Source organism: Perognathus longimembris, chromosome 14, assembly GCF_023159225.1.
Source record: "Perognathus longimembris pacificus isolate PPM17 chromosome 14, ASM2315922v1, whole genome shotgun sequence".
NCBI lineage: Eukaryota > Metazoa > Chordata > Mammalia > Rodentia > Heteromyidae > Perognathus > Perognathus longimembris.
In genome coordinates, this window is record NC_063174.1 from 21,771,882 (window position 1) to 21,796,116 (window position 24,235).

Consider the following 24,235-nt stretch of genomic DNA (forward strand, 5'->3'; position numbering starts at 1 on the left):
AATTCTATACACACTTAGGGTCAGGAAGGTTCAATCTACAGGTTATATAACATCCAAGAAATCTTTTTGTACATGATGGGAAATTGGCTGTCTGTAGCCTATGTGCTAGTATGGCAGATAAAGGGTTTCTCCACTCCTAAGAGTTAAGCAACAATTTTGCTCTCAGGCTTTGGCAACCACCATTCTACTCTGTTCTTATAAATATGACTAGGCTAGAAAGCCAGCATTAGTGGGATTGCACAATAATTGGTTCTTTAACAACTGGATAATTTCATTGAGCATAAAATTTTAATATCTATCCATGCTATACACCTGTGCCAATTATTTTCTAAAGACTGAGTAATATTCCAACATATACACATTCCATATTTTGTTTATCTACTCATTCATCCATGGAAGCTTGGGTTGTCTCACCTTTGGCTGCTATTGTGACAGAAGGTGTTATGGACAAGAATGTATAAACACCTCTGTGGCTCTGCTTTCACTTCTTTTGGATATATACTCAGAGGTGGAATTATTGGATCATATGGTAATTCTATGTTGTTGTTTTTTAAAGAGTCACCATACTGATTGCCACAGCAGCTATGCCATTTTGTATTTGCACTAGCAATGTAGAACCGTTTTAATTTCTTTAAATCTTTTGGAATTTGTTTTTTGCCAGTCCTGGGGCTTGAACTCAGGGCCTGAGCACTGTCCCTGGCTTCCTTTTTGCTCAAGACTAGCACTCTACCACTTGAGCCACAGCACTACTTCTGGCTTTTTCATTTTTTTTTTTTGCCAGTCCTGGGGTTTGAACTCAGGGCCTGAGCACTGTCCCTGGCTTCTTCTTCTTCTTTTTTTTTTTTTGTTCAAGCTAGCACTCTGCCATTTGAGCCACAGCGCCACTTCCAGCCTTTTCTATATATGTGGTGAAGAGGAATCAAACCCAGGGCTTCATGAATGCTAGGCAAACACTCTACCACTAGGCCATATTCCCAGACTTTCTTCAAGTCTTTAACACATATTATTATTATTAACATAATAGCTATCCTAACGGGTAAGAAGTCATACAACAGCCTGATTTTGATTTGTGTTTCTATGATTACTAGTGATGTTGAGCATATTTCATGTGCCCATTGAAGATATACAAATGTATATCTTGTCTGGAAGACAACTCTAGTCAAGTCTTTGCCTGTATTTAATTGAGCTGTTAGTTGACAACTGCTGTTGAGTTTTAAGTGTTCTTTATATATTCTAGGTATAAATCCCTACCAGAGTCCTTTGAGGCATGGGTATTTTTCATTTTGATGAAGTCCAATTTGCCCCCCTTCCCCCTTTTTTTGGCTATTTAAGCTTTCGATGTCATATTCAAGAAATCATTGCCAAAAACTTAAAAAAAATTAAAAAAAGAAATCATTGCCAAATCCAATATTATTAAGTTTTATAATTTAGGATCTTAGGTTTCAGTCTTTGTTCCATTTTGAGTTAATTTTCATATATGGAGTTAGGTAAGTGTTTAAGTTAATAATTTTTATTAAAGCAGTATTATATTTTGAACTCAGGTTCTTGCACATGTTAAGCAGGTACTTTTCCACTGAGCCATACCTCCAGCAATGAGTTTTGCTGGTTATTTTTCAGATAGGGCTTGCTTCCTGCCCAGGAAATTACCTGGGCATGACTTACTTACGTTAAGTTTCTTGGTAACTAAGACAACAGGCTTTGCCACCACATCCAGCCATTTGGTTAAGAATGGATTCTCAAATAATGATCCCAACAATCTTAGCCTCCTATGTAGCTAGGAATATAGGTGTGAGCCATTGGTTCCCAAACATACTTCATTTTTTTTCACATGTGGATATCTAGTTTTCTCTACATTTGTTAAAGGGACTGTCCTTTCCCTGTTGTCCTTTCCCTGCCTTTGTGGAAAATCATTTGAACATATACATAAGAATTTATTTCTGGACTGGTCTATGTTTGTCATTATTCTAGTACCACATGGTTTTGATGATGTAGCTTTGTAGTGAGTTTTGAAGACAGAAGTCTGAACAATCCAAATCTGTTCTATGTTTCCAAGATTATTTTGGCTATTTAGGTCTCTCAACTTTCTGACAGATGAGTTGGTATTGCTTTTTAAATTTAAATAGGAATTTAGAGAAAGAACAAAGTGTTAGATTAAAATAATTAGAATTGGTAGAAAAAAGGAACTTTGATGTGAAGATGATTTGTGTGTGTGCTTTTAGGAGGATGGGGATCGTTTAAAATTCTCTAGTTTAGATGGGTGCCTCTGACAACCACCATCACCATGCTTTGGTCTGAGCTCAAGGAATTACAATTTAATTTAATTTTTGCCCCCCCCCCAAATAAAGAGGAAGGTTAGGCACTTGCATCTTGGGGAGAAAGTTCCAAACTTGTTCTAGAAGTAAAGCTAAGAAATGCAAAATGTGTGACCAATAGGCAATGCGTTACTTCTTCCTGCTGCATGAGACATTAATTCACCTGTTCCCAAGTATTCTGATTTTATTCTTTGGGAGGCGGTGCATCCCTGTGGCAATGACTACTTCAGTGTCCAATGGCATCAGCCCTGTCACTACTGGTTCTGAAAGCCCAAGAAACAAGTCCAGAGTGGATCTGAATACAGTCACCCAAAGTGAATCTACTTTTGGAACAAAAATAGTTTGAAATGTGTTTAGTTTCTAAATGATTCAAGTCCATAATAGAGTAATGCCATACATGTACTGAAATAAGTACATCACTTGGGCATCTATAAACTTCTTGCTCAAGCAAGGTTCGGGGGTGGGGTGGGTGGTGGGGTGGGTATTGCTTTCTGAGTGTTGGGGCTCTCTGCCCAGTCTGGAGAAGCCTCACTGCTGTCCTGCCAGAGTGGGTGAGTTCCAGCAGGTGCTTGCCATTGGCTCCTCTGTTGGCCCTGGCTGCCGGGAAGGACTCAATGTCTTCCCGGTTCTGGCTCTCAGCTGCCACTGTTGCTAGGATGGATTTTACTCTGCTGTTTACATTTTAATCAGCCATTTGCTAAGAGCCATAATAGCTTGTGATACAACTCAATGCTGAAAATTAAACAACAGGGTTCTCAGAACCACATTTTGGGGTGCACTAAAATTGATTTCCAGTTTCTGAATTAATTGAGCAAGATTTCTCACCTTATAGAAATCAGCCAGATAATTAGACCCTTTAAAGGGTTGAAGTATTTCTTTTTCTGATTGACTTTCATCAGCTCATTTACGAGCTACCTTCTTCAACCTGTATTATTCACACCCACTTTTTATTACTGCTTATTTTTGTACATGTGTTTCTATGGAGATCAGTTTTTAAGAAGTCAGACCGTGCCATTTTTCCTCTTTTAATTACACATTTCTGTGCTTTGGCTCTGGAGCCACAGAAAACCCCTTGGCCCCATGTTTGCCGCTGGCACGACTCGAGAATTCCTTTTGTTAGGAACTGCTCCAGTCACAGGAATGACACAAACAGGAACAGGGAGCACAGACTTCCTGCTCTCATTGCTCCTGAAGCCTCAGCTCGTTCCCATGGAAGCAGTCCATCTTTCAGGGAAAGCTTTCAAAATTTGATCAGTGGAGAGGCCATCTTTTCTGGATGGCCTGTGCCCCATTTGGTTCAGTGGCAAAGGTAAAAACGTCTATTCTTGAGTCAGGATGTGATGTGGACATCTATTTGGAGAAGGAGAGTCTGAGAATGGACTACTGTCCATCCTTTGAATTCTCAGACTTTCTCAGCAGCACAAAGTGACTCAGGAGAGCTTGTTCAATATGAAAGTGGGTTTCTTCTGCCTGTTTACAACCACATTCCCATCACTGACAAGCCAGCTTCTTTCCTCCACTCAGCTAGTGTCATATAACCATTAACCATTGACTAAGAGGAATTTCACTACTTTATACAACTTTGGTCTTGACAACTTTCTCCCACTTCCATTTACCTCTTTATTACCAGGGCTTGAATTCAGGGCCAGGGTGCTCTCCCTTAGCTTTTTCACTCAAGGTTGGTGCTCTACTACTTGAGCCACACCTCCATTTTTTTGGATTTTTTGTTAGTAAATTGAAGATAAGAGTCTCAAGGGCTTTTCTGCCTAGGCTGACTTCAAACCATAATCCTGTATTATAGACAAGAGTCACCAGTGCCAGGCAGTTGAGTTTCTATGTGTCCCACCATGTTCTCAAGTTTGATAACCAACTGATGCTAAGAACTGACACATATGAGTCAAAGGTAAAGTGCTTTGGCTGTTGGATTCATTTGACAAAATAAAGACCTTTGCTGATTTTTCCCTGAGCAGAATATTACCTACTTTATGATTGCTATATTCACTAGATGTTAGAGGAATCTGAAAAAGAGTATTGTAAGTTTCTCATATATCCCATTCTCCCAGAGTTCCAGGCAAATATCTTCCCCATTCTCTCATTACCGCACTCTGAATGAGTGTTTTCATTTACCTACACAGAAAACTGATCATTTCAAAGACAAGCTTGGAGCTCTGAGTTGTTACTCAAGAAGAGAATCATGTAGGCCTATTAAAGAAACAATTCAGGCACTTGTTTTAAGTAAGTCTTGAGATTTTAGCAGTAAAACTGAACAGTCTTCTCAGTAAGCACTGACTGTAATATACAAAGCATGGAGTTTGTGTATAGGAATGATATATTTGTATAGAGAAGGTGAGGAAGAAATGCAAGGCAATGGGGAGAGAAGCAGTTTGGTGCAGTCCCACCCATGAGAGAACATCTACCATTGAGGGTAGGCAACGCAATTGGGGGTAGGTGATACAATATGGTGTTTTGTAGGATGCAAGAGGTAGTAAGGTACAGAGTAATATTTCATCATCTTCAAAGTATAAGTTTGGTGCCTCCTGGATATATGAAGTGTCATTCATATCTAGGTGTACACAAGGACAGTCTGAGGCTGTCATTCATTCACTGGCATTGCCAGAATAGGGTGGGGATTTTCAAGGATGTGCCCCTAACCTGTGGGAGCCCCATTTGTGTCCGGTAGCTCCCTAGTGATTCCATAGAAACCCTAGGCACTGTCTCTACATAGACTTTGTGACCTTTGTTCCTACATGGTGGAAAGCAAAGGATCCCAAAAGTTGTTAGACTCATTAATGATGGGCTTTAAACAGTGATAATTGTAGTTAAATTATTAGGGTTGGTCTTTACCAACTTCTGCTGATGGAAGCTGAAGGTTTTAAGTTTCTCCAGGTGTCTATTTTTCCTGTCTTTTATTCTAATACACCAGCCTGATTGTTTGCCATTAACTTTGGTGGACTGGGCTGCTGATTGGCTTGAATGTCTTCTTTTTTTTTGTCTGTCAAGAGGCTTGAATTCAGGGCCTAGGCATTGTCCCTAAGCTCTTTTGCTCAAGGCTAGTGCTCTACCACTTCCAGCCATGGCTCCACTTCCATTTTTTTGGTGGAGAAAATTTCCACAGACTTTCCTGCCTGGGCTAACTTTGAACCATGATGTCAGCTTCCTGAGTCAGTAGGAGTACAGGTACCTGGTGAATTTGTTACATTTTCTTGCTAGCAATAGCTGCAGTCAGTAAAGTTATATCTAAAATCCTTAGTGAGGTTGGGAATACTTTTTTTCTCTCTCACCTCTGAGTGAAAGGATTATATGCATAGTAGGAAGAAATGGAAAACTAGCCAAAGTATGTAGTTTCATAAGACAATGATATTCACAATGGAAATTTGTATACGTAATGATATGGCCACCATTATTTCAAAACATAATGGAGCCATAACAGGTTAAATAACATGGCAAATAATAACCAAAGTTGTGACAAAAATAATGATAATGATTTTACAAATCCCATTGGTAAATTAGGCCCCAGAATTAAGCAGTTTACACAATACCTCCTGTTGACACATACCGACTTTTGATAAATAGACAAGTTCTATGATCAGTATCACTATCTCTCAGCGTCCTCTCCAAGCTATTTTTTTTCATATGTCAAATTTACTAACCACACACGGAAACTACAGGTTAGAATTTTTCCAAGTAATTGTATTTCTAAAACTTTTTCATCCCAGAGTATCTTAGAGTTTGAAAGGTAGCCAAGAAGACACAAATCACCTTGTACTATCCAATGTGTCAATTCATTCTAAAACTTTGGAAGGATACATTTAAGATAATATGAGAATGATTTCAAATTATGGATACAACATAAACAAAAATTATTCCCAGATATTAGTTTGAACTTCCACAACAGAAAGTAACATGTATTAAGTTTCAGGGGAAAAAAGCATAGATCTTACTGATGACACATTTTAATGTCACAAGTGTTTTGTGAAGATGACAGGTAGTGAGTAAATTTTAGGGCCTGGTGAAGCATGTTAAAGTAATGTATAGCTAGGACAAGAAATCTGAGAATCCATCTTTGTGGTTATCAACATGTCATACAACTAATTCCAAATATGAGCAAGAAATACTTCCTGGAAATTCAAAAATATTTTTCTTCTCCAGTAGCTTTCTGACATTTGCTTTGGCTCCTCATGTTCTGAAAAGAGTCTTGTGACATCCAGCATTTTTCAACTGGCTAAAATTTTAATTTCAAATAGGATTCCTAAATATGACCACATCTGCACATGTCTCAAAGCACTTTTTAGCTTTTAATAGCTTAGCAAACTTCTAAAGTATTTTGTAGCTTAATCAATTTTAACTCCAGGCTGCTAAAGAATTCTTAAGGTTTGGAGATAATAACACTAGAGTGTGGTGTTAATTCTACTTGATTACAAGTCCCTAGAAATCAAATCTTCCTTCAGTGTATTAGAAACTATATTTCCAGTCATTCTCTCTCAATGGTAACAATAATAGCTAATATTTAATAAGTACTATGCTAAGTACTGTACAGTGCCCCAGGAGGTGAGAACACTATTAATTCTAAGAGCATTTTACACAAAGCTTGAAAAGCTAAACCATTAGGCATGTTCAACCTAGTAAATGACAAGGTATAACTTTGCACCCTAGTTTCTATGACATGGAATCTGGGGTTTTCTCTCATTCAGCAACATCTGGCTCCACCTAACCACATCTGTGCCCTCGAAGAGTGACACGAGCAGATTACCAAGACTTGAAATGTACACTCACTTTCCAGCATCCTGTGTCTTTTCAACTGCTCAAGGAGAGAAAGCAGCCAGAAAAAAATCCATACAACTCCCCTCTTTGTCAGCAAGGAGCAGCCGCAGAGGACTGAGCCAAGGGGAAGCGGAAGAATTCAAAATCAGCCACGGCACAGAGTGGCGGAGGCAACAAAGACAGAAAGAAGTACTGTGCTTGCCAAGGATGTCTGTAACAGGCCAGTGCTTTCTCACAACTCTCAGTAGCAACAAAAGTGACAAGAAAGGAAAAAAAAGGTAGGGACAAAGGAAGAAGGAGGGAGCCACTGTGGCCGGTATCAGTAGTCAGGCAGCAGCCACACCATTGAGGGCTGTTTTTAGAAGCAGTGACAGATACAATTGTCTGAAAAAAGAAGAGAAATCAATCACTTCACGCAGAAGACAGAGCAGCTTTGCTGCCATGGGGCACAACCAGCCCCCTGTCTCTGCTTCTGCCATCTTTGAGGTCTTGGGCAGGAGCTCTAGCCTGAGTAGGTGGTATGGGGATTGGCAGCTCTTCTGCTTTGTGTCCTGAAGGCATCGATGTGCCCTGCAGGAAGGCTCCCCCTGGAGAGAGTGGGTCTGGAGGGAGGGAAAGAAGCCAGACTCAGCTTGTAGAACCCCAGCAATGTGTTTACGCCACTTCCATGCAACTACCTGTACATCTATGGCACAGTCCATAATTGATTTTCACATGATCCCATCCTGCACCAAGCCAGGACAACCGGGGACTTTTCATGACCTTTACCATTCTCTGACATGGTTTCATGATGCCTTCTTAATCTTTGATTCTGTCTTCCAGGTTGCTGCTGCTTTTCTTCTTCTCACCTTATAGGAAAGCTGTAGTGTCACCATATCCATCACATGATTTATTACAAACCATTCACTATGTTTTGTGTAACGGTGCCAGACAGTGTTTGCAATGTTTTATAAAAGAAATTTCCACTGAGAAAAAGTTAAAAATTTTTGTGGCTAGATATTTAAAATGTTGCTCTGCTATTTAGCAGAGAAAACTCCAGATGTTCATTTTCCAAAGACATTTGGTTTTATTTAACACAGCTCTATGTGATTCAGAAGGTACTTTAATAATTACTATAATAAAATTTTGTGTTTGTGAAGGGTTCTGAAATGCAGTACCTTTACTGATGTTAGAGCAGAAGATGGAAACAGGAAACACCTATCCGTGCTTAGGACTAACTAGATGGAGTAAGACCATGATACAAGCTTTGCTGAAAACTGTCTTCTTTCCAGATACCTCTGCCCAGGTTCTCACGGGCAGGAAGGTGGTAGTAGCATGTGTCTCTTGCAGTTTGGGATACTAATAACTCTTTAATTTCAACTATAAGTAATGCTGCCCTCACCTGGAATCTAGACCCCTACCTGTGCTGCAGTCATTTGTAGGTGTGCTTTGCTTCTTCCACTGAATTATAAGCCCTATGAGGGAGAGACTGAAGCTACTGAGTCACTTCTGTGTCCCTCCTTTCCTAGAGTTCCTGCTGAGCACTGAGCTCCTCACAGGTGTGCATTAGATTTAGCTGGGGGAAAGGCTAAGAGGATCCTGGAATTCTGCATTGTACTTCTACCTGCTAGATGCAGTCCAGTGCTGATTCTGGACTCTGTAGCCAGTCTCCTGGCACTTAAAATCTGTTTCCTTGGACTAGTTCTTAATATCTTGGTGCTATTTTTCTTTATCTCTAGAATAACAGTGATTGAGCTGATCCTGACAGCACAATTCATGTAGGGTTGTCTCAAAGAAAATGTCTCTGAACTTCAGCCATTAAATGATTAAAGGCAAGACTTGGTTAGCAAGGATGCTCTTTTACGTTGCTCTCAGGACAACATCAGGGTCATACGCTGTAACATTCAGATACAAGGTGCTTCAGATCTAACCTAAATATCTTGGATAAAAATATTTTTGGAGTAGAATCATTTTCCAAATCAATTAGCTATCCACTAAATAAAACGTTCAGAAAACTAGATAAAAATACTGTTAAAATATTTATCAGAGGGCTGGGAATATGGCCTAGTGGCAAGAGTGCTTGCCTCGTATACATGAAACCTTGGGTTCGATTCCTCAGCACCACATATATAGAAAAGGGCTAGAAGTGGCACTGTGGCTCAAGTGGCAGAGTGCTAGTCTTGAGCAAAAAGAAGCCAGGGACAGTGCTCAGGCCCAGTGCAAGGCCCAGGACTGGCCAATAATAATAATAATAATAATAATATTTCTCAGTAAAAACTACATTTTAAGAATTAGTACAAGTTCCCATGAATCACAGATCTCTGGCCCTTCAAAACCAAATAACTTGATCGAAGACATTAGGAAGCAGAGGCCTAGAAACTGATGAACTGCACGAAGCAATGTAGGGAAAACTCCCCATCACTGGTACCTTGTGGATTACAAATGCTCAGGTCAGGGGACATGTTTCACTAGGAAAACTCTAGTTCTTCTTATTCCCTTAGTTACTTTATGAAGGGTCTGTGTGGTTGAGGCTGGACTGCTCTCCTATAGGAGATCAAGTTCATCCTAAGAGGAATCTAAGAGGGTCTTCTAGTTAAACTCACCACCAGGAAACAGCTCCGGAAGGAACTAAAGAGTCGCTTTTGTTTGCTGCCCAAACCAACAGAGCATGAGCAAGAACATGAGCATGAGCACTCTGGGTATTTTTCTTTCCAAACTTACAGTTCATTCTGATTTCAAGATGTGCAATTTTATTTATTTAGGGATCTCCTGTCTCTCTCCTTGATAAAATTGTGCTATTACTATCACTATTATTGTGCTATTATTATCACAGGCAGCCAAGGAGGCAAGATAAGCACTAAAGGTCAGATGGCACACGTCATTGTGGGGGGCAGCCCTCATGAGCCCTTTCTGGCTTAGATGAACCTTGCTATCACAGTTCAGCCTCCTGTCTGCCTCATTTCCACAGGTTCCCCACAGTGACAGCCAGACAACTCACAAAGGCAGGGGAAGAGAGGTTTACACTCCTTGTACATCATCATCTGACTGGGAAGGAAGAAGCAGGTGTGCAAACATTAAATGGGGTTTGAGGAGCTGTAGGTAGTGGGTAAAGGAACCCTTAAGTAGAGGAGCTACCCTGGGGCTTTGTTCACCCTTGAAGTAAATCATGATGCTTTCCTAGGGAAAGAAAGGCTTTATTTTTTCTTTCCTTGCTCCCCACCCCGGTCCTGGGGTTTGAACTCAGGGCCTGGGTGTCATTCCTGCCTTTGTGCTCAAGGTGCTAGTGTTCTACCACTTGAGCCACAGGTCTACTTCAGGATTTTTTGCTGGTTTATTAGAGATAAGAGTCTCATAAACTTTCCTGCTTTGGCTGGCTTTGGACTGTGATCCTCAGATCTCAGCCTCCTTATGTGGATAACAGGTATGAGTCTCTGGTGTCTGGTTAAAAAAGCTCTCTTCCTTCCTTCCTTCCTTCCTTCCTTCCTTCCTTCCTTCCTTCCTTCCTTCCTTCCTTCCTTCCTTCCTTCCTTCCTTCCTTCCTTCCTTCCTCTCTCTCTCTCTCTCTCTTTCTCTCTTCCTTCTCTCTCTCTTCCTTCCCTCCTGTCTTTCTTTCATGATATTGGCTGGCTCTGTCTTCACACCAGAGTTCCCTGGGGCTCTGTGTCTTAGGATGATGGTGGGACATATACTAATGATTGGCAACTCTGCTGCTCAGGGCTTAGCATTGTCAGTCTTGCCACATCTTTTGCTCAAGTAGCATGCCAGGGTAGTCACTCATCTTCTTTTTGGGAAATATAAATTAGGTACAGACCCTGCTCAAAGCATCCCTCACATCAACCTTTAGGCCCAAATCTTATAAGCTGTGTTCATCTATATCTTCATTCTTAAAACTCTTCTTGGATCGCCATTTGGATCCTCACTCTTTAGAACATACTTCTACTGTTCTCCAACAAGAGCCTGTTTCAGAGCTGGCAGGAGCAACCACCACTTCCTGGGCCCCCGACTGACTATACACTAGCTCCTCTGAGGTTGCAGCCACTCACTGTTGCTTTCTACAAACCTCCTAACACAAACTTCCTGACCAGCAGAGTCTTTGGACAGACCCTATTTCTTATTCCACCCTAACAGCATGCCCTCAGTGTACGCTGTACCTCACTGGACACTCCCTGAGACTAGCTGACCAGGTGTGTGACTGCCCACTGCCAGCTTCCTTTCTGATCCTCTTTTTCCATCTAGCAGCCCTGCTTCTCACAGCTCATTGCCTCACTCCAGTGGGAACAGACAGGGTATCAGAGGTCCCCAGGATGACCAGTCCTGCCAATTGGACTCTAGAGTTACAAGCCATCAATTGCATCTGTAGTAACAATGGTCTCTACTTCTATTCAACTGCAAAGTTCAATTCAGAAGTTCAGAGAAGCGTTACTTTTTTCCCCCTAGAAAGTATAGATCCGATTTCCTTATTCAGAAACACATTTTACCTCTTTGTGGCCACTGGGCCACCATAACTAACATTTCAAATTTCCTCCCTGGCGCTCACCATTCCCACCCTGGCTCATCAGCTTTCTGCTGTCCCCGCTGTCACACTCACCTTCAGCTTGTGTTCATGCTCTTTGTTGACACGGGCCAGCAGCTGAGCCTTCCTCCGATTGAGAGCATCGATGAGGGCATCACACTGGGCCACCAGACAAGCCTCAAACTCTACACTGTTCTCCTGTGTGACAGAGAACATTTGTCAGGCACAAAGTTTTGGGGAAGTTGGGCAAGCCAGAAAAACCCAAGGCCCCCTGACCCAACTACTGAAGGGGATGGATAGAAAGGAACTCTGTTCTCAAAACACATGTAGTATTTTTATTTATTTTTATTTTTATTTTTGCCAGTCCTGTGGTTTGGACTCAGGGCCTGAGCACTGTCCCTGGCCTCTTTTTGCTCAAGGCTAGCACTCTGCCACTTGAGCCACAGTGCCACTTCTGGCCTTTTTCCATATATGTGGTGCTGGGGAATCGAACCTAGGGCCTCATGTATATGAGGCAAGCACTCTTGCCACTAGGCCATATCCCCAGCCCCACATGTAGTATTTTTAAAGTAACTGGATCAATTGTATTCTACAGTGGTAGTGTTTTGCTCTAAATGTAGATAGAAAAAAGGTAAGTATGTATTATTTAAATGCAGTTTTGTCAAAGGGAAGCCATCTCTGCAGTATTAGTTTTAGTGAATGCAATCATGCTTTAGAGTCCAGAGTGAACACAGGTAAGAAAATGACCTTCAGGAGGAGTGAGTGTAGGAGAAACAATCCTTTCACGGAGGGAAATAGAAGATGGCAGTGGCCTTTGATATGAAACAGTAATCCAACCACCATGGGAGTTCCTAAGGTATAAGAATAATGAATTAAAGTACTTCCCTCACTAGGGATAGTAATAGTGCAAAATAGTAATGTCTGTAGCAGGCATTACCTTGTTATAGAACTCAGATACGAAGACAGTAGCTTGTAGGGGACAGTAAATTGGCTTCCCTATCATGTTTGAATTAAATGTGGGCTATAAAATTTTAACTTGACTTAAATCCATATATATCTTTAATTTAAGCAATTCTCTCAACAAATTATAGACATTTATTAGGGATCATCTTTTTAATAAGTTATGTATGAGATTTTGATTCTTAAATTGTAATCTTAAAAATAAAACTCCATATAATTTATAGCACATGAAGGCTAAATACTCACACTGACATTATCAGCACTTAAAACACAGCACCCAATTGAATAAACTATAAATTTAGGGGTGACTGACAATAAAAGAACAGTTTAGTCTATCAAATTTTATACCCAAAGCCATAAAGAACTGTAGTTGTTTTATAAAATGGCTCACAGATTTTTATTTGGGCAATTTTTTCAAATATGCAGATCTTTGTACACGCCACTAGTAATTGCTTGAGCAATAACTCCTATAGATGCTAATTTTGGCTTTCATGGCAAGCATTTTTGAGTTGTTAGGAAAGGCTCTTGGGACACATTTAAGAGGTCTTTGTGGCCCAGTAGGGTAAAGGTGGTGGGTGGTGGGAGGGAGCCTTCCCCTTGAAAGCTCTTTCACTGTTTCCTTGCAGAAAGAATGCTTTACTGAGATGGAGAGGCAAGGCCCAGGCCAGCCTGGGGCTGCACAGTTTATGCCAGCAAAAGCAAAGAAAGGACTGATTGATAAACTCCACTGCTTCAGAAACACAGAAGGAAGTGTACAAATCTGCTAGGATGTAGGGAATCAAAAGTCTTAACATGGACATGCATGCCAAAAAAAAAAGGCATAGAAACCAGTGTGTAATGCTTTCAAAGGCTGGCTTGCATTTAAAAAATCCACTTCTTCTTCGACGTGGGTTAAATACCAATTCAGAAAGCCAGTTTATTGGAGGTTAGCCTTAAGGTTATTTCTATGAGTCAAAACTCAAAACCTAAGAATGGTAAACAGTGCAGAGGGGCATTAACTTAGTGTCCCATGACTTTTATGGTTTTTCCCTTTCAGCTATAGTGGAGGATTTATGAATTCTCAAATGGTGGCTGGCCTGCTGGTCACTGTGTCCAGATAAAGCAACCTGAAATGATTGTTGCTACAGGATCATAGCTGGGCAATATCCAACTACCTAAGAAGAGGATAAGCAGTACTATGGGACAGGAAGAAAGGAGAAAGAAGAGGGAAGAAGAATGAGAGAGAAGGGATGAGAGAGAAGGGAAGCAAAAGAAGAGAAAATGTGGCCTGTTAGTGTTAAATAAGACAAAATCATTACAAGGTGTTTGGGAAATCTATAGAGCTGTAGAAACTCAATAGTAACTTGCATTCACAAAGGAGATGAGCTTCTTTCTAAATACACAGTGGTAGAGAATGAGGATTACCAGTGTGGAAGGCAAGAACCACTTGGAAAATTGGAAAATGAGGCTGTGTTTCTGACTTGCTGGCCAAAGTCAACCATCTCAAGGAAGATATGTGTGTGTTTGCATGGGTAGAAGACATCATACAACAGGTACATAGAAACTACTTTTGCTAAAAAGCACTGATTCCTTACTTGGGCCTATGAAATAATTAAAAGTAGGACAAAAGCTTGGCATCTCTGTCTCCATTTGGTATCTGTATTCTTTTGAGCCACTCTATCTGTAGTCATTTTGCAACTACGCTGGAATCTAGGAAAGACAAGCCTGGTTGATAACATCTTTACAAGGAAAGCAACAGCAGAGTCTGGGCATGGCAGACTACCAACTAACCCACAATAATTCGCTTATCCTAACCATATTGCTCCCTCAAGTGATGAGAGCCATAACAGCTGGAGAACCCCTTAAAAATGATCAACCAGGCAAAGTTAACTAACTTTAAATTTATAAAAATAATTAATAGTTTCACCCTCTGCTCTGCTTTTTCTTTATTTAAACCAAGAGCTCATGTCTGTATACTGTAAATGAGCCAAAGGGCTTCTTTGCCTCTTTCCAAATCATGTAATAAGTCTCCTTTCTCTGTCCTTACCACTACTCATCTTTATTTAGTGTGTGGATTGGCCCTGACATATGGAAACCCTAGAGTTGGGCCTGGGGCCTAAACTCACTTCAATAGAATAGAAAATGATCAACAGGAAATTTCTTGAAATACATAGATATAAGGGAAGGAAAAAGAAACCGAGTCCCCCTCCTCCCACTACCCCCTTATGCACCAGCTGGTTTGTTTCTGTCCATCTCGGGTGCTGCCTGTACCTGGATCTGCTGCACCATGTTGCGAAGCTGCACCAGAAACTCCTTGGCTTCTTTGGCCCTGTCCGACAATCCATTCAGTGCCTGGGAGAGCTGGCTCTGTAGAGAGAAAGAAGGCATCTGTGAAGCTACAATCATACATGGCCACACGAGGTTCTTTTCAGAACAAAAGGTCCAAAGACCTAGAGTCACCATCCTCCTCAGAACCCTTGTCTGAGGTGGAGCCATCAAGCCACATGATTTATACTGAGGTACCAATGGCATCACACCTTCTCTGGGAAGTCAAAACCCTCACTAACTGATAATCCATCTAGAGTTTTCTCACCTTATTAGTTAATTAAGTAATCATTTATTTAATGCATTAAATAAAAGAGGGGGAATAAGAAAGAGTAATAAGGGGAGTGAATATGATTAAAGGACATTATTTGCATATATGAGTGTCATGATGAAACTCCTTACTATCAATAATTTAATACATACAAGAAAGACAAACAAAAAATAAATTCACCCCAAAAGTGACTTAGATGGTCTGATTGTTTCAGATACTACTTACCCTAAAAGAGTTATTTGGACTGGGGTTGAAGCAGAAAGAATGAAGAGTGTCAAGCAAAGAATGAAGGAAGCATTTGGTTCTGGTATGATGCTCTAGGATGGCATAAATATAATGATGAAGATAAAAAGCAGGACAACATTCTTCCTTCTATCACAACCATGGCCTCTTCCTTTTCCTATAGCCTTGTTGCCCTATGTTCTGTCTGCACTAGCTTCCTAACTCTGACTTCTCACACTACTCCATCTGTCTAGGACACACTTCTGCTGGGGAAGTGATGTGTCCAGGTAAACAGGTAAACACTTGCTTCCTCAGTGACACTGTGCTAGGCAGCCATGGCCCATAGCTGATCAGTGGGAACTGGATTCAAGTCTGCTGAGGCTGGAGTGACAGGAGAAGCATTTGCTCCTCTGATGATGTGAGACCAGTGTGACTGGCACAGTCTGTCTCCTTTGATTCCTGCCTTTGTGTTAGATTGTGATGGAAGGGCAAGGGTAAGGGATGATAGACTCCTTTTTTCCATAATACTATCTATGAAAAGGTAAACCCAACTATCCTCTTTACCAGCCAATCTCCAAATTGTATTGTTGACTACAAAGTTGGAGCCAGCCACCAGTGGCTTACATTTGTAACTCTAACTATCTCGGGGACTGAGATCTGATGATGGAGATTTGAAGGCAGCCCAGGCAGAAAAACCTTAAGCCTCCATTTCCAATTAACTAGCAAAAGCTGAGCTGGAGGTTTGAGTCACATGGTAGAGAGTCAGCAGAGCAAGCTAGCTGAACAAAGCTTGAAGTCCCGAGTTCAAGCCCTCAAAATGTTTAATAATAATAATAATAATAATAATAATAATAAAAATAATAATAATAGTACATGGTTGGGCACTGATTCTCTTTTTTTATTTTGCCAGTCCTGAGGCTTGAAATCAGGGCCTGGGCTCTGTCCCTGAGCCTCTTGGTGCTCAAGTCTAGGGCTCTACTACCTGAGCCACAGTGCCACTTCTGGCTTTTTTCTGTTTATGTGGCACTGAGGAACCAAACCCGGGGCTTCATGCATACTAGGCAAGCACTCTACCACTAAGTCACATTGCCAGCCCTGTCTCTCTTTTAAAATATGCATGCCAAATGCTGGGTGGTAGCAACATGTGCTGGTACAAGAAAGACAGGCTATGATGGGGCTCACATTCTGACCTTGTCTCTTAGTAAGTAGAGTCCTAAAAAAGTTACCTCAACTTGAATTATTCCAGTGGGAAACAATTGGAATAATGCTTTATCATTGGGTTATTGTGAAGGTTGCATTAATCTGTGAAAGCTTCTGCTAATAAAGGGTAGTTGATTAAGATACTATTCTGAACTCATAAATGCCACAGGCTGTTCAACCTTTCAGACACAGTTTTACCTCCTGGAAAAAAATGAGAATAATACTATTCTTGGATTTGTGGGTATTGCTTGAGATATTGTATTAAAAGCTCAGAGGCATGTGGGTGTACAGTGCATGAGGCATGCTCAATAAATGTTGCCTAGAATTAATTATTCAATCCTTCTTCATTCTTGCTCACATAAACACCTGCAGACTAGATGGCTTCGAAGAATAGATTCTGAGGACAAGAATTGTTAGATCACGTGTGCTTCACTCTATGTATCTAGACTCCAGGAAGGTATTGCTACACAGCTGAGTAAGGAAAAGCCCACAGCCTATGGTTGCAAAAGGAGTTACAGTTCTTTATTCCCAGGTTTTAGCCACACCATCATTTAGGGTAAATGTTTCTCCTAGAAAACTATAACCAGGAGACCAGATCAAAATGGAAAACAGACTTATTCGGAAGGGTAGAAATAAAATGTGAGTCAGGCACTGGTGGCTCATGCCTGTAATCCTAACTACTCAGGAGACTGAGATCTGAGGATTGTAGCTCAAAGCCAGCCTGGGCAGGAAAGTCCATGAGACTCTTAACTCCAATTAACCACCAGAAAACCAAAAGTGGCACTGTGGCTCAAGTGGTAGAGCTCAGGGACAGCACACAGGCCCAGAGTTCATCTCATGGCTGACAAAAAATAAATAAATAAAATGAGAAACATATTTTAAAGAAGAATTTATTTTTCATTGTCATTCTTAGAACTCATGTCTGTTTATTTTTATCTAAACAGATAAAAGCATGTGGGGATACCATAGTTTACTTCCACTTATTATTGTAACCTATGCCTTTATAACAAAACTTGGAAATTTAGGTACAGAAATTAAAATCATTTGGATATGTAGGAATGAATTGAATTGATTTCTTACATTTCTGATCTTGCAATTAACTGTGTCTATATAATGTACTTCAGACTGGACACTTAGAAAAATGTATTGACCCTGTGTGGCTATATTCTTGAAAAAACGATTTAGTAGGAGACAAAAAAAAAACTGGCTTCAAAAAAACAATAATCTCATCAGAATCTAACATGAGGTGGAGAAACAAATTACAAAAAGAAGAGAAAAAAAAAAAAAAAGACCACTGAAACCAATAAAGAGCAATGTCCCTGAGGGAAGGCCATCCATACTTGAAGAAACAAAAGAAGAGCTCTCAAGTTCATCAGCTACACATTTCTAGATATAAACCTGAAACATCCAATAAAAAAAAATCAAATTTGACAATCCTCAAATAATGCAATTTTTTTTCTAATTTCTCACCGACTTTTTTTTACAGCATTGTGGTATCTTCAAACCAAATTTTTTATATTGTTTAGACCCTCTTCATTTGAAAAATAAGAGGATAAAAATGAATGATTGAAGAATGTCATATTTCCAAAATTAAATTCTTTACAGAATAATAGAATGAGTTAATATTGAATGGTAAATTTAAAATATTAAAGGTGGGCTGGTAATGTAGATTAGTTGTGGAGTGCTTGTCTAGCATGCATGAACCCCTAGGTTCGATTCCTCAGCACCACACAAACAGACAAAGCCGGAAGTACACTATGTCTCAAGTGGTAGAGTGCTAGCCTTGAGCAAAAAGAAGCCAGGGACAGTGCTCCGGCCCTAGGTTCAAGCCCCACAACTGGCAAAAAATGAAAAAAATTAAAACAAAAAAAATACCAGCAATGCGTACCAAGTTGATGGGAGAACATTGTATATCTTGTTCACAAATCCCCCCCCCTCTCTTTCTCTCCATATTTCACTGCAGAGAATTGTTATCCAGTTCTTTCAGTTGGTTTGGTTATGTGAACTGTTCAAAGGATTTGAATAGACTCATATTATATGACTAAGAGATTATTTTAATTTCTCCCAAGGCTTCTAAGAGCTTCCTCATTCTCTCCACCAGGAGAATTAAACATTCCAAAAAAAAATTGTCTACCTGAATCAGAGAAACCCAAGGTGAAACTGAACCTGTCATTTGTGATGTCATTTGTATGAACAAGTAATAAAAACTTACTGTTTTCTATTAAAAAAAAAAAGAAAACTGGCTTCATAGAGGACTTCCTAGGCAAAGAAATAAGTAAACTGCAAAACTAAATTCTTTGGGTGTACATCCAGCCCAGTGCCTTCTACCTGATAATGACTGTTCTGGGATTTGATAAAACTGCATTATGAGATAAAGATCGAGACACTGCCTCTCCTAAGCTTTGTTTACTTGTGGAAATGGAGCAGGAGACAATGAAAACTCCTGGAAATCTATTTATCACTAGAAAAAGTCCTTGTTTGTAAGGATTTATACATACCTTGCTTTTACGGAATGGTTTTTACCCACATTTATAAACTATATCTGATGTAGAAGAACATTATTATTGATTGATCTGGTTTCTTACAAACATTTATATTCCTGGCCTGGGCTCACAGAGCCATTCTATATTCAGGACAGAGAGCAGTCCTGTAAATTCCCCATAAAAGCCTGGAGACGCAGATACATGGTACGTGTTTTCATCTCAGCATCTTTGGCTGTCCACACAGTCATTAGGGGGAGAAAGGTATAGTTCTCAAAGCTGTTTATAATGCCTAAACAGTGTCATCCAGGTTTCTTGGACATTCGTTTTATAATGTACCAGAAAGTTATCTGAAAGGAAACAGGAATGGGAAAGAGATGCAGCTGCAGAAGCACTGACAGATTTCCAATGAAGTAGTTCTCAGCTCAGAGCATGCTCAGAATAACCAAATTCTCCCAAGATGACTGCAAATTGTTCAAGCCTGAAGGAGAGAAACAAAGAACCCAGCATCCTTCTTCTCTCCTTGCTTGCTTTTCCCTTCTACTTTTGCACTGAGTCTGGCTCCCTGTACCTCATAAAGGACTGATGTTATATGTGAGATCAGGAGTTTAACCTGGAAAGTATTGTAGAGGTTTCAGAATCTAGCTCTTCCACTCAGCAAAGGAAAAGGGGAATTCAACCCATGTTGGTCAGTTCTGCATGCCTCTAGCCAGCCACTGAGTATGCATAGCGAGGGGGCAGTGGCTCTTCAATAATGTAAGTGTTATTCACTTGTCATTTCCTGTTCAATTTACTACTAAAATAGGGATCTAAAGTTATAGGATTGACATAGGTCAGAAAGCACTAGCCAACAGAACATATGAGACAGAAAATGTACAACAGCAACTTGATAACCCAGAAAATGACCCTACTTCTTCCTCAGCACCCTTTGGGTCTCCATCACAGTATACACTGTTGAGATGTCATGGGTGTTGATGGGCCCAAGTACTAAGGTACCAAATACAGGAGCATGGTAGCTGTGGAAACAGTAGATTCTAAAGGAAAGCCTGGGAAGAATACCAATTATATTTTCTTCTTCAGAGATTCTGAGTATATAGATGTCAATTACATACATATGCTAGACACAGCAGAGGAAAAACAAAAAAAAATAATAGTTCTAATATACTGGTCATTTTTTTTATGAGTCAGGATCACTGGTGGGAGCTTCAAATGTATATCCTACTTATAGCTCCCTCTTGTTCCTCATCATTACAACTACAAACACAGCAGAATAAATACCTATACCAAAAGCTAATGTATAATGTCATTTACTTCCTTTTCTGCAGCAATTTAAATCTAAATATGCCCTTTTACTGTTTTTTGTGTGTTAGTCCTGGGGCTTGAACTCAGGGCCTGGGCACTGTCCCTGAGTTTCCTCTCCTCAAGACCAAAGTTTTACCATTTGAGTAACAGCTCCAGTCTCATGGACTTTCCTGCTTGGTATAGCTTTGAACCTTGATCCTCAGATCTCAGCCTCCTAAATAGCTAGGATTATAGGCCACCAATGCCATGACTATTTTACTGTTGTTTTTTTTTGGGGGGGTGTGCTTTTTTGGTCAGTTGTGGGGCCTGAACTTTGGGCTTGGGTGCTATTCCTGAGCCTCTTTGTGCTCAAGGCTAGCAATCTACCACTTGAGCCACTTCCAGTTTTTGAGGGGTTAATTGAGATAAGAGTCTCACTGGGACTTTTCTCCCCAGGCTGGCTTCAAACTGCAATCCTCAGATCTCAGCCTCCTTAGTACCTAGGATTACAGGTGTGAGCCACTCACACCCTTATTTTTAAGCCATAAAATCTCATTAGAAATTCATTATCCTACCAGACAATAGCCACTGAATTAGAGAAATATTAATATGGTATAGAATTATGAGGACAAATGTTAAAGTCAGAAGCACTTGGATTTAAATGCTAGGATTCACTGCTTGCATGATCATGGATATATTACCTAACTATAGTGAACACTAATGCTCTATTCAGAATCCCTCTTTTAAAGGCAAGTATCTTCCCATCTTCTGGGAATATAAGCTGGGATAGATTACACTTGGAATTGCTCTTAACCACAGGGAATTGTCTAGCAGCAAGTTTTGCCTCCTTCTACAGGCGTCTCATGGACTGATGGGCTGGGGCCCACTTCCTTCCATTTGAAGGTAATCTTGAAGGATCTTCCCAGCTGCAGAACTCCCTTTAAATTAACTAGGGTCACACTGCAGGACAACTTCAGCCACTGCTCAACCATGGCTTCATTTTGTTGTATGTGAACTTACCAAGAATACTAAACAAAAATGCATCCTTACACTAAGCTCTCAGAATCTGTGTTCAAGGCATCCATTCGAAAAGGCTAAGGTTCAGGTTTCTCATCTACAACAGGGGGATAACAGCAGTAACTGTACCATAGTACTATATGAAATCATGTGTAGGAAGCTGTGCACCATGGCAGGCATAATGAAAGAATTCAATTTCTATTATTACTTTATAAGAATAACAGTATAATATTTGTGCATACATTATTGAAACACTTGGAACCACATTTCTTGATTAGGGGTTTGGTCCATTACAATTATCAAAACATTACTAAAATAGGTCTTAGTACTGTTCACGATTATTTGCTCCTTCTCCATTTTTGTCCTATGATTTGCAGTGCCTTAGGGCCCGGGCACTGTCCCTGAGCTTCTTTTGCTCAAGGCTACTACTTTACCAATTGAACCACAGTGCCACTTCTGGCATTTTTTGTTTATGTGGTACTTAGGAATCAAACCCAGGGCTTCATGTATGCTAGGCAAGCACTCTACCGCTAAGCCACATTCTCAGCCCTTGCAATGCCTCTTGTAGAGTCCTGTAACATTGTCATCCTTGAGCATGTGACTTTTGTTAAAAAGACATGATGATTTTCTGTCAGATATTTTGCTCTTCCACTTTTTCACACAAATCAGCAAGTAGTGTGCTGACAAAATCAGCCCTCATAAAACCAAAAACGGAAAAAAAAAATTGTCTGTGACATTTTCTACTTTCTATGGTGTACATATATAGTTGGTTTTAGGCTATCAACATGGCATCACTGAACACAGATTTGACAAGAGATGCTGACTCAGAAGTGGTATAATCTAGCTCCATGTACGATAGGTGTATTTCAAAGAATGGCATGGGTTTCAGAGCAAAATGACATGAGGAACCTCACTAGAGAATGCCTCCTATCATGTAACATAAGCAAGAAATGAACTTTTGTTTGGTAAGCTGCTGAGATGTTGGGGAACATTTGTTATTGCAGAAGAACTAACTTCTAAAGATAGTAATTACAGTTTTCTCTTCACGCCTTAATGATTTAACCAATACTTATAGAACATGACCATTAGACGTAGCGGATTATGCTAGGGAAACAATAAAGAGAATAGACAAAAACCTTGCCTTCAGATACTACCATTGCTTTGAAAAGGCTCTCATTCTGAAATGTAATGATATATACTTAAAAAAAAATCTCTCTCACAGTGCATGATGATACCTAATTGTAGCCCTTGGGAGGTAGAGGCATAATGATGAAGGCCAGCTTGGGCTATATAGCAAGTTGAACTACATAGGGAAATCTGCTCTGAACAAACCAAGGGCTGGGGATATAACTCAGTAGTAGAGCACTTTCCATAGCATGAGCAAGGTCCTGGGTTTGATTCTCAGCACCTCAAAAATTAAAGTAAAAGTTCTCTTTAATACAATAGTCTGGGATATTCTAACAATCAACCACAGACTACAGGCATGAAGCCTTTTCTAACTCTGGGTAAATGAACTATATCTGTTTTTCCCAATAAGACATAGATAGTTCTGGTAGAAAGTTAAACCCAGAGATGTGCATTGACAAAGGAGGTTTTTCCTGCAATGAGACAGAAGAAGCCACTTTTGGCCTTAAGGCACAGCATAAAGAAGCTCTTGCCTCACCCAGTGTTTGTAGTTCCATAAGGAAAATCGATTGGCTGGGTCTCCATGGCTTTGGCTTAGAGTGCTGGGAGCAGTGAAAGAATTCGTGCAGTGACAGTTGTCACTGAAGACACGAAACTTTAATAAAGCAGCAAGGATGCGGGCTGTGAGGTCACTGCCATTCCACCCCATGCTCTACTGAGAGCATACCTTTCTACTGATATTTTGACTTGGATGTATGTGTGTTGTTAGGCAGTTACCAAGATGGTACAATTGAGGATGAAAAATGCGCTTTCCTTGGCTAAGCCCATGTGTAAATATTGGCTTTTGCAACCAGTGATGGATTACAGAATAGGTTGCCTCTCTAGACATATTTCCTTCCTTCCTTCCTTCCTTCCTTCCTTCCTTCCTTCCTTCCTTCCTTCCTTCCTTCCTTCCCTTCCTTCCTTCCTTCCTTCCCTTCCTTCCTTCCTTCCTTCCTTCCTTCCTTCCTTCCTTCCTTCCTTCCTTCCTCCTTTCTTTCTTTCTTTCTTTCTTTCTTTCTTTCTTTCTTTCTTTCTTTCTTTCTTTCTTTCTTTCTTTCTCTTTCTCTCTCTCATCCTCCTTTTCTCCCTCCCTCCCTTTTTTTATGTTTTGACAGTCCTGGGGTTTGAAATCAAGGCCTGAACACTACACCCTGTCACTCTGAGTGCCTTTTTGCTCAAGGCTAGCACTCTACCACTTGAGCCACAGTGACACTTTCAGCTTTTTTCTGTTTATACAGTACTGAGGAACTGAACCCAGGGCTTCATGCATGCTAGGCAAACAGTCTACCACTAAGCCACATTCCCAGCCTATCTTCCCTTTTTAGAGGACTTTAGCAAGCTCTCAGGGCTTCTCCAGAAAGCTGTGTTCTCTATGGGTCCGTCTGGCAGCCTTTCTGTCTACTCTGGGCCTCCATTTTTCTCACAGATAATATAGCATTCTGCTGTCTGATATTGCCAGCAATGGTTTTGAGATAAACAAACAGATTTGCGATCCATGACTTTTCACTTCCCTTGATAGAACACAGCAGTTCACATGTAAGGAAATTTTACTATTTAAAAACATGTGATTAGAAATATACATGATTAAGTGAGAAACTCACAGAAATATTTTCCATATCAAAATGCTTTTGCTGTGTTCTTCAGAGACTTATGTGTTAAGTGCTACCAGGATAAATGTCTCATTCACTCCTCAAGTCTCCAGTGAGATCTCAATGGTTAGTGAGGATAAGATTTGTATTTCAGAAACACTTTTTTCACCCCTTATTTC

The 24,235-nt window shown here is 40.3% G+C and overlaps 1 protein-coding gene across 5 annotated transcripts in view; it reads right to left on the minus strand.

Annotated features, from left to right (window-relative positions):
- The window catches only part of Trim9 (tripartite motif containing 9), a 109,546-nt gene that overhangs the window by 39,927 nt on the left and 45,384 nt on the right, over positions 1 to 24,235 (minus strand). For all 5 annotated transcript variants that reach the window (XM_048362140.1, XM_048362143.1, XM_048362142.1 and 2 more), the window contains exons 2-3: positions 14,776 to 14,871; positions 11,641 to 11,763 (exon numbers count right to left, since the gene is read on the minus strand). In XM_048362140.1, the coding sequence (XP_048218097.1) occupies positions 11,641 to 11,763; positions 14,776 to 14,871 (219 nt within the window). The remainder of the gene's footprint in view (positions 1 to 11,640; positions 11,764 to 14,775; positions 14,872 to 24,235) is intronic.